Source organism: Conger conger, chromosome 11 (genome assembly GCF_963514075.1).
Source record: "Conger conger chromosome 11, fConCon1.1, whole genome shotgun sequence".
In the NCBI taxonomy this organism is placed as follows: Eukaryota; Metazoa; Chordata; class Actinopteri; order Anguilliformes; family Congridae; genus Conger; species Conger conger.
Genome location: NC_083770.1, coordinates 12,502,987 through 12,514,476, shown reverse-complemented (window position 1 = coordinate 12,514,476; position 11,490 = coordinate 12,502,987). Strand labels below are relative to the sequence as shown.

At 43.7% G+C, this 11,490-nt stretch overlaps 1 protein-coding gene across 1 annotated transcript; it reads right to left on the bottom strand.

Moving 5' to 3' along the window:
* Positions 1–1,457: 1,457 nt before the first annotated feature.
* selenop (selenoprotein P) lies at positions 1,458–7,721 on the bottom strand. The gene is made up of 5 exons (XM_061261312.1): positions 7,541–7,721; positions 6,224–6,453; positions 4,445–4,657; positions 4,024–4,141; positions 1,458–3,646 (listed from the first exon to the last, which is right to left on the bottom strand). Exons 2-5 carry the CDS (start codon positions 6,424–6,426, stop codon positions 3,350–3,352), a joined length of 831 nt encoding a protein of 276 aa, XP_061117296.1. The 5' UTR covers positions 6,427–6,453; positions 7,541–7,721; the 3' UTR covers positions 1,458–3,349.
* Positions 7,722–11,490: the final 3,769 nt, after the last annotated feature.

Below are 11,490 nucleotides of genomic sequence, written 5' to 3'. Positions count from 1 at the left end.
AAGTGTAACTTTGGTTCTGTGTTTCTGCGAAGCTTTGGGAACTATTTTCACCCGGTAAGGATTCCCAGAACTCTTGCTCCAAAGCTCACAGTCCAGATACGTCAATCCACTGTTCAAAGTTCAAAGGTGTTAAAAGATAACTGCTCATCTACACTCTCAAAATAGATCATGTCATAAATATATTCATAATACATTTGAATATGTTTTATATGTAAAAAAATTCATTATTATTTCATATTATTTCAATGCATTTATCAATCACGTTTCTGAATAGTATTCCAAAAATGTTTTTAATTCAGTGCATGTAAAATGTATTGTGAAATACATTCAAAATTTGTATGTAGTGCATTTAGAAATACATTTGGAATACTATTTAGAAATGTGATAATACTCATGATATTGAAAATACAATACAAAATATATGTATCATACATTTCACAAATAATATATTTCTGAATGACATTTTTACACATTTTGACATGCATCAGAAATACATTCCAAAATGTATTTGAAATGTATTTATTTTCCGTATAGACAACACGCTTTGTGTTGGCATTCATATAGCGCCTTTATCCAAAACGCAGAGCAACTGATGCTTCTCATTCACCCATTCATACACACACACCAGCGGCGATTGGTTGCCATGCGAGGCACCAACTAGCTCGTCAGGAGCATTTGAGGGTTAGGTGTCGTGCTTAGGGGCACTTCGAGACACCTAGGGCGGGATCGAACCGGAAACCCTCTGCTTGGCCAATATCGCCCAATTTAGCCGTTTGTAACATATAAAAGGCATATTTGTAACACAAATGCAGTAACACCGAAGTTTGTTGCATATTAATTAACAAATCAATGTAATAATATCAAATAATAATATCAAAACCTTCACTTGTTTCAGTCAAACAACGTCGTAAAATGAGGTTCCATGAAACATGGAGACTTAAGATGCCACGCTAAACCACAAGAACATACGGAACATTGCCAGTACAACCGCGGCAGTGTCACGCTCTGTTTCGTGGGGATAATAAACAAGTCTATAAATCCTCAAGAAATATGACATTAACTTTTCTGGTTTGTTTCTATCGCCACCTAGTGGCTATATAAGCAGTAGGCCTACTTTACTAATAATTTCCCATATTGTGATTTGAGCAGTTGCTCGGATGTTCAAAATTAAGAACAAATGTCTGTTTAAGAGTTCGAGACGCTCCCTTGGTGAAACGGCTCATGGTTTGTGGGTAAATTGGCCGCTTCGTTCTATTATTCACAGGCTCAATGTTATAGGCCTAGGTCTATACAGGCCAATAACCATGTAGTTATTCATTTATTATTCAAATAATGTATAAGACGTGATATTTGAATTTGCTTCTTTGAATGAGATCATCTTGAAATCTTACCTGAATTCTGAAATCCCCCCCCCCCCATTTCGTCTCGAAAACAAAAAGAAAACACGTCAAAAGCAGTTTGAATAAACATCATTTTATTTCTCATTCGTTGTCTTCATCACACTCACTAGGCTTACAGCCCTTGGTCTTTCCTTGTAGTCCATCTGCACCGACCAAACATTGTTCATACAAAGCATCGGGATTTCGAGGGAACTTCCGTTTTTCCAAGAAACCTTCATAAAGTATAAAAAATGTTCTAATTCAATAAAACACAACTTTCAATACCTTTTCTTACAAGATCACCTCATTCTTTACCCACCCAAGATTACATTACTGAAAAAGTAAAAACAATAAAAAAGTATCATTTTGCATGTTAGTTTCCAAATATGCATCAGAAGTGTATTTTCTATATATTCCGTGAGCACACCTTGTGTCCCTCAAGCAAAGTATTTTATTGCTCATCTAAAAGAATTAACATAAAAAAGCAATTAAAATAATTGCTGTACATTGCATATGTAGACATTCTGAAAGTAACCCACTTTGTGAAAGAGGATATGAAATCATAATATTATTATGTTGTGTGCTTTTTAAGTGATTTGTTTCGGCCTGTGTTATCTGATTATTATTATAATGCTCATATGCCATTGCTGAATAGCCGATATTACTGGAATATAGTAGGAAACTCAAGACTAAATGCTTCTGTTAGGGATGTTAATCATATGCAGGAAATTAAAACTGAAAACCTGAAACAAACACACACACACAAACAAACTCAATTTTCACGACCAGATTTCTTGTTTTTTCTCCAGTGTTGGACCTTGGTGCCAAATTCTATTAAAGTCAGGAGGAAATGGACATTACTGCATTTCCATTCTTGTTTAAATTTTAAGGTATTGCATTAATATTTATCTGTAGTCTTACATTTTTAACTCATTACTTATTTTGAACTCTGTGTCAGCCTCATTGCTTGGCTTTCCTTCCCAACTCAGAAATTGCACAGCATCAGACAGGAACCACTAGAGCATAGTTTCTGCACCTGTCCTCATAAAAGCAAGACGAGTGTTCGGGGAAGGCGAAAGGTAGCAACACGACCAGACCACAATTTCAGAGGTGAGGCAACTCCAGTACAAGCACAGGAGCGGAGGACCGGTTCTGGTTCTTATCCTTCTGTCCCACACCGGCTTCTAATTTTACCAAAACCAAATGCCATTTCAGAGATTTAGATGGACCTTGTCCAATTGAGTTCCCCTTAATAAGGAACTGCAGGCATTTTGTTTGCATAAAATAAGTATCCAACTCTACCTTCTAATTTGCCTCAGTATGCGGTTTGCTCTAGTCAGTGTCAGTGGAAGTCACTGGGTAAGCCAGGTCTCCCTCGTTATTTTCAAGTTCTTTCCAAGTGAACACTCCCTCCTCCTCCTCTTTCTCTTCCTCCTCCTCCTCCTTTCCTGATTGGATACAGGAGTTGCCTCAAACCTCTCATTTAAATACTTGTTGGTAAGATGGAAACCTCTTTCCAGGGCCCAGTATTGCACGTCACACCATTGGGTACTAATGTACTAACTAACTTTATTTACCAGTGGGGCAATTAGTGTGTGGACGGCGACTGGCCTGTAGGGGGAGCTCTAGGGGGGGAGTCAGTGTAGCGGGACTGGCCCACTTTACTGCCCCTGTCACCCTCAGGTCTGGGAGCCCTGGGGTCAGGATCAGAGGGACGGCGGCTGTCAGGCAGCGAAGGGCAGACGTCACTGTCAGGTCTCCCCGACCTGGGCGTTGCCCACGTGGCCCTGTCACTGTCAGGTGGCCGGGAGGGGCCCCTCACAGCGTCAGAGGCCGGCGGCCTCGTGGGGCCCCTGGCTGCCGAACAGCTGCCGTCAGTGTCAGCATCAGCCGGAGGAGCAGGAGGAGCCCAAGAGCTCGCCCTGCCACTCTCAGCTGTACCGCACCTTTCACCTGCTTTTACTGGCCGGTCAAGGCTGCTGGGGGGCCTCTGCCTCCCCCTGCTGGTGGATGTGAGCTACGTGTGCATGCTCCTGGCCGTGGGCGTGCTGGTGCTGCCCGTGGGCGTGCTGTTGCTGCCCGCCGGCCCCGTGGCCCCGCCTCTCCGTGGCCGCCTGGTGACCGGCCTGGCCGTGGCCGTGGCCGTGACCGTGGCGATGACCGTGCCCGTGGCCCTGACCGTGACTGTGAGCCCCCTCGACCTCGACCTCCGGCTTCACAGGCTCCTCTGCCGCCGTTTGGTTACACACCGGCTGCTGCTCGGAACTCTGTGGCGAGAAAATGTAAAATTGCAAAAACGTTTAATGAGGACCGACGAGTCAGCCCATCAATCGTGGTGTCAGCCGCTAGGAAATTCATTGATTTAGTTACAGATAATTACAGTCTTTAAACTAAGCATGAAACCAGAGTATTCCAGGCTAGGTCGTGCGCATTCTGAGGTCTCGTCTAATAATGGCCTCCTTCCACAGGAGAACTGTATAATCTGGCAACTGTGCTTATCTAGAGCACAGGTGTCAAACTCCAGTCCTGGAGGGCCGCAGTGTCTGCAGGTTTAACTCCAGTCCTGGAGGGCTGTCTGCTGGTTTTCAGGTTGTTCCCAGCACCTGTCTTTGATTGGCTAAAGGATGGTTGTGGTTATTATTACCTCATATTCGCAGCTTCCACACACATTCTTGCAGTATGTGTCCTTGATGGCCTCTTCCACGTAGGGCATGCTCAGGAGTGAGTAGGGGAGGGCAATGTGGTAGGTGAGACGACCACACCTGACAGGCACAGGAAGGGGAAGTAAAACCGAAGTTACCATAGAGCGTTTTTCATACACGGAGCTGGGTATTCCATTTCTGCCGACTAATGCAGCAAGTACAGGAGACCATGGATACATGCCCATGTATGTATGGGCAACCCTGCATTGCTCCGGTGGGGGGGGTTTGTCCCCTGCTTAGTCTAATCAACTGTAAGCTGCCTGATAAAAGCGACAGCAAAATAACAAATGATCATGACTGTAGTCATTACTTGGGTCCTGATACCCTCACGTGTGGCTTCCACAACGGGGCAGAGGAACTCACCGATCGTAGATCAGGAAGTCGTCCTTGTCTCCAGACAGGGTCTGCCAGACGTCGACCTGCCCGGGCAGCTGCTGGTAGAGCGCGATGTCCTTGGAGACCTTCTTGCTCAGCACTGGGTGCCGCTGTTGCGACTCTGACCCCTGGTGGTTGACCACCATATAGGTTATGTTGGTCAGACCCTGCTTCTCCAGTTTCTGGCGCAGGCCTCCCATTCTGGGGGGGGGGGGGGGGGGGGGGGACACACGTGACATCATCACTCCCAGCCCACACAATCTGCCCGCCAGTGTTATCACAGATCATAAGCTACTTATTTATTTTTGTTACTGTTCTTATCTCGCCCTTTTCTCCACTCAGCTGGTCTCCAATGACACTGTAGTCCTTGCCTTTTGTTTCATGACTTCCCATTTGCTTTTCCAGGCCTAGAGTTAGATTACTTTTCGGCTTTGTCCTTGGTACAGCCGAGAGTAGACTGGCACTTTGACTACCTTCACAAGGGTGTGGGTCAGCTCCATTCCAAATATACTCAGTTCAGGACATTCAACTTAGGAAAGTTCAATGGAGATTTTTCAGTTAAACTTCATAAATTTCCCGATTGGGCTGAAGTGTAATGTACCGGACCCTATCCCTGGCCTCTGCACTCAGAGCACGTTCAGGTCCTGGTTGGTCCATAATCCTGACAGAGCATGTTCAGGTCCTGGTTGGTCTATAATCCTGAACAGGTCACTGAACTGTAAATCTGTTCAGAGGGTGGTCTGCTGCTACCCCACCATAGAACCACAATGCTAACACACCGGAGCAGTAACTTTGATGTAAAATAAAAAAATAAAAAAAATAAAAAAGAAGAAATACAAGTCTGTATATCAAATAAAATATTTCTTCCTTGTGGCTGGCTAGAATCCTTATTTCAGAGGGCAGCTGACATCATAAGCATGGGTAATGTGCATGTTGTGGTGTTGGCGGTAGCTGTGCTGTTGGCGGCAGCTGTGGTGTGCTGTTGGCGGCAGCTGTGTTGTGCTGCTGGCGGCAGCTGTGCTGTGGTGTTGGCGGTAGCTGTGTTGTGGTGTGTTGGCGGTAGCTGTGCTGTGGTGTTGGCGGTAGCTGTGCTGTGGTGTTGGCGGTGGCTGTGCTGTGGTGTTGGCGGTGGCTGTGTTGTGGTGTTGGCGGTAGCTGTGTTGTGGTGTTGGCGGTAGCTGTGCTGTTGGCGGTAGCTGTGCTGTGGTGTTGGTGTTGGCGGTAGCTGTGCTGTGGTGTTGGCGGTAGCTATGCTGTGGTGTTGGCGGTAGCTGTGCTGTGGTGTTGGCGGTAGCTATGCTGTGCTGTTGGCGGTAGCTGTGCTGTGGTGTTGGTGTTGGCGGTAGCTGTGCTGTGGTGTTGGCGGTAGCTGTGTTGTGGTGGTGGTGGTGGCTGTGTTGTGGTGTTGGCGGTAGCTGTGTTGTGGTGTTGGCGGTAGCTGTGCTGTGGTGTTGGCGGTAGCTGTGTTGTGGTGTTGGTGGTGGCTGTGTTGTGGTGTTGGCGGTAGCTGTCCTGTGGTGTTGGCGGTAGCTGTGTTGTGCTGTTGGCGGTAGCTGTCCTGTGGTGTTGGCGGTAGCTGTCCTGTGGTGTTGGCGGTAGCTGTGTTGTGGTGTTGGCGGTGGCTGTGTTGTGGTGTTGGCGGTAGCTGTGTTGTGGTGTTGGCGGTAGCTGTGCTGTGGTGTTGGCGGTAGCTGTGCTGTGGTGTTGGCGGTAGCTGTGCTGTGGTGTTGGCGGTAGCTGTGCTGTTGGCGGTAGGCGTGGCCATACTTGGAGGCCTGCACCAGGCAGAAGAATCAGCTGGCCTGCAGGAGGGCCACCACGGTCACCTGACCCAGCGCATCCTTCATAGGATCCGCCTCCCCAATGGTCCAGGGAGGGGCCTTCTTACAGCGACTCCCCCCGTCCTCCACCTCCGCCCCGCCCCCGGGCAGCAGGCATAGGGCCAGAACTAGGCCTAGCCCCGCCCACATGGCTCAGGGTCTGTAGGCTCCTCCCACCTGCAGGCAGAGCACAGTGTGGCCAGACGCGATCAGCCGAGAACAGAACAGAGAGGAGAGATAGACGGCATCCATTCAGTCCCCTTAAAATGACCCAATTAAGTCTGGGTACCCAACTTAATAGAATGCTCGAATTGTCCAGCCTGCCTACTAGCAGCTGTAATGCATTCGTTGCAAAACACAAGCACAGAAAAGTGTGCAGACTGCACTTTTTAGAGTATTTATTTGGATTTGCATAACTGTAGAATGCAATAGACTCTCAGTTTCCGCAGAGAGGTATTGCAATGGAAATCAAATGTTAGCAGCACACTACACAGTTCTGCCTCTGAAAGTAATGCTGAATAATGCTGATTAATTTTAAATTGTGTTGAATGCGAATCTAATATTAAATTCACGAACATTGTACCACAGTTTGCTTAAAGAGCAAAAATCGTTTGAGCGAACACACCTCACAGTTGGACATTTCTCTGTAAAAAGGCCCTCCAGATGAAGTACTTAGGTTGTGTCAAATCAGAATCAGTATTTAACCACGAATCTGTTGTTGATAAGGAAACTAGCGCTCGCGGAGGTGGTGGGGGAGTCCGTTGACTGCACACTCGGACATTTGGGAGGTAAACATGTCTGGGCTCGCAAACCAAAATAAAAAGTTACTGTAAGGTATGGAACATGATGTTCCTGGTGTCGATTACACTCTGTATTTTGGGACTAGCGGTAAAAAAAACGCCAATAACTTATTAATTACAATGAACACTACATATTAGATGTAAGATTTGCGAAATGCGGAATCTGTATGAACAAACATGTTATAAAACGCCAAATGTATTTGAAAATCTTTTAGGTTTTGTATTTTGCATAGAGGTTATTTTTTCAAAATTATTTATAATGCACTGTGTTTTTAAATGCACCGTGTTATGAAGTGACGCACATTTCAACATAACAGGGTGTTTAGGTTTGCATTGTTATTGGAGTTATTTTAATCGGAAACACGGAGCGATAAATCAAAGAGCATGCAGAAACGAGTTTTATCCGCCTGCTTCACTTTCAACATGAAATTGCGAACAAAACAATTCAGCAGACAGATACTCACAGTCAATGCACGCACTTTCTCTTCCTCTGTCAGTTCGCTTCGATTGTGTCCAGCTTTGTCTCTCGTCGAAAAACATCCAACTCCTACAGCGTCCTCCCTTTTATACCCCTCTTGTTTATCAGCTTGAAATGGGTCAAAGTTCAAAACGTCCGCGTTCTTTGGAGAACTTCAATATGGCATTCCTTTGCATTGAGGATGGGCCGGAGAGAGAGAGCTTAACTATACGAGCACTGTTACTTTAACGCAGAAGTACTTTTGCACTAAAGCTGTTTTTTAACGCAGGTCACGTTTGGTGAGCAAAAGGAAAAATCACGCTGGAGGAAAAAAAATATATTGACATGACTATATCAACAATATATTTATTTAATATTACACCAGAAAAACTTGCAGTGACACATTCACTGTGGTTCGTAAGTTAGTTTGTAACTAACTAAGATAATGCAAATACTGCAGTAACTCAACAATGAAAACAGTAACAAACTAAAACAAACAAACATTAAAACAATGCAGATAGTACATTACTAAATAACAAACTAAAGCAATGCCATTTTTAAGTATCGTATTAGCTAAAACAATGCAAATATTTACATTCTTTGATGCTCTGGTATTGTGTCCTTTCCAGGTGCACAAATACTTTTAGCTGCTGAAAATACTGATACTGTGTGAATCACCGTTATGTGTAAAACTGAGCAGAAAGACACAAAGGAGTTAAAACGCAAAAAAACAGTAACCGATGGAAAAATCTGTAAAAAAAACAAAAAAAACAGGAAACGATGGAAACAGGATAACAATATCTGGCCAGCACTGAAAAACCTCTCCCCAAAAAGGACAAAAGCAGACTCACTACACTTTTATGCATGTATGCATGTATCCATGTTTGTATACATATATGCATGCATTAATGTATGTATGTTTGCATGCATCCGTGCAGGCATCCATGCAATATAAATATAGCTTCTCATTTCAAACCGCTAAAGCTGTTTAATGCATGCATACACACATGCACATATACTGTATATGTATGTCGGAATATATGCATGCACTACAAAAGCTTTCAGGCAGAAAAGTGGAAATGATAAGGAGATCTGGGGGTCAGTGACTGATACAACAAGACTATCCAACACGGTTGTCTAAAACGGCAACCTTGTTTCCCTCTCAGGACACAGGAAATGCACAAGAGGCGATTGCAGATAATTATTGACAGGGATGGCAAGGATCAGCGCAAAGGTCATGTCATGGCAACATGGATGCTCCGGCCAAAGTTTCCATTCTGCTGGTAGGCGTTAATGTTTTTCAGAAGAGCGACACATTACAGAACACTTTGAATCATCCGGCACTCTCCACATTAACCCAGGACCTTGTGCCTGGCACCTTGGCCTGTGCGTGACTCAGGCAAACAGAGGTAATGATGAACTAAAGTGGAAAGGTGCACAGATGTAGTTTTTTTATTGCATTTTCAGGAACATTTTTATACTCTAATCCACTGCTAAAATGTCTGGAGTGACATTCACAAGGCGCACCTTTAAAAGCAATCTCTCTGTAATTTATTGGAGCCCTAGAGCATTGCTTGGCATGTGTCATGGCTGGCTTAGTATGCAGTTATACATCTTACATAACAGAAAGAGAACTTTCAAAGCAAGCGGTAAAGAAACTGGATAGAACCTGGAGTTATTTTGGCATATCCAGCTGAAACCATGCAGCATGATGTTGCATAAACCTATAAAATAAAAAAAGATTTCAAAAATTGGAATAGGGGAGAGCATGGTCGAAAGTAACACTATTTTGTTTCATCCCATTTACTCCGAAATTAATAGAGATAGAGATCTCATATTTTATGATACACAACTTGCACACATCCTTCACTATTGTTAACTGTAATTTTCATTCTAGGATATATGAGTTTGACATAAATAGGGCAGAGTGCAATGTCATGTTCGTCCCTGCCGAGTGGGATGAAAGTAACAATAAACTAGCGGTGCGCAATGTGTGTCATATCTGTTTTTCGGGGTTGAAATTCTATTTACTTTCAACAGATGTACATAATTTCATGTTTGTGTTGATTCCATAAATGCTATACGTTCGAAATCCATGAAAATGAACCATGCGTAAACATTGCAATGTTGCGCAACCAATTAAATGTTTGTTGATACAAGACTAATTGGACTGAAATTCATTATTTGGACTTAATAGCTATAGTAGATCCTCAAATATATTTTCTTTATTAAACCTGTCAGTAGGCTGTATCGTGAGTTTGTGATGTTTGTAGACAAATTTTCAAACATTAGGTAGTTGATTTTTGCAACATAGTATGAACTGTCTCTGTTGAAAAGAGAGAGTTCTCGGCATTTTCTGTAAATGTAACAAAAGAAAATGCATTACAAATCATTGTTAAATATTGTGGGACAAAAGTAATAATGTTACTTTCATTTCTCCATGGGACATTACTTCTGTCCCTCCCCTGGCTAGCATCCAAGACTTGCTAGCATGAAACTGGAAACATATGCTATCATTTTTAGTCACTAGATGTGTTAAGAAAATGACATGTTTGCAAACTTAAACAAGTAAACAGAATTCTACAATCGAAAAAGACTTACGGAACCATTTTTTTTTTACTTAACTCGTGCAAGAAAAGGAACCACATCATTGCAGTTCCCATCGTTTTAGAGAAAATGTGCATGTTACTTTCGCTCTCCGTTACTTTCAAACCGGCTCTCCTCTATGCCTTTTATTCTAAAGAAATACTGTCCATGTAGACATTGGGTGGCATTCCTGCAGGATGGTGCAGCATTGGCCATAGCCTCACCCTTGAAGAGAGGTGTGTTTATCTACAGGGTGGACCTGGTCTCATCAGCACTCATCAGCACTGGTCTCACCAGCACGCCCCCCTCTGGTCGATAGGAAATTTGCTTGCACCAGCTGCACATGAAGAGTTTTCCTCTGATGCAATGTCTGCGCAGTTTAACTGGTAGACTGCAGAAGTGGAGAAAATGATCTTTGCCCATTTCAGAACGTGGTCAATGTCTCAACTTAAACCTTCATTTTCATTTCTGACATCCAGAGAAACGTTTCCGAACCAGTGGCTCTAAGTTGTTGATGTTGTTGGAACAGTTTCAACTCAAATGTTTTTTTCAAATCTTCTGCCTGACCGTGGCTATATCAACACTTCTAAAATCTGTTTGTTAAAAATGCTCCCCCCAACCCCCCTTTTTGTCCTAGTTTGGAATGTCCATTAATATTCACCAGCTGCGCTCATTGGTGCCAACCACTATCAATACGGGGGAGTGCAGGCACACATTGCAAGACTGCCTTTATAAGATGCACCATCCCCAAGCATCAGCTTTTCAATAAAACTGTCAGTTCTTAAAGCCTTCTGTAAGTCTTCACTTCACCTTTTCCCCTTGCAATATAGGTTGTTATTCTCACTCCCGAAGAACCATAAAGTCCTCTTTATAGCCAATGCCTGATATCTGCTGAGACGCAATTAACTGGCATCCAAAATCCATGCGTTCGGATATACACTTATTCTGCAGACTGAAAGATAATCACACCATCTTTACAACGTCTTTCCAGACACTTTAGACCTAGTCTGTGATTAAAGATCTGTTAACGGTGCATGTCATACATCTTAGAGCTGTTTGGAACCAATCAATCACTGCATATGACAATGAAATAGAGGGTCGGCTTGCAGACCTACATTATGCTGATGCTCTGCTTGGCAGGAGGGCCTCTGGGCCAGGCCCAACAATAAAAACACTGCATCATATCCAATACGGCCCTTTACATGTCAACACATAAACGGGATATCACCAGATTTTCTTTGTTTCAAGGTCTTTTGGGGAGATGACATAAAATGTATGATCTAACCCAGCAGAAAACAGTTGCAACATAAAAAAAAGAGAAAGTTCTAGAAAGTTATTTCGAAACAAAACAGGAATCAGCTGATTGTGTAA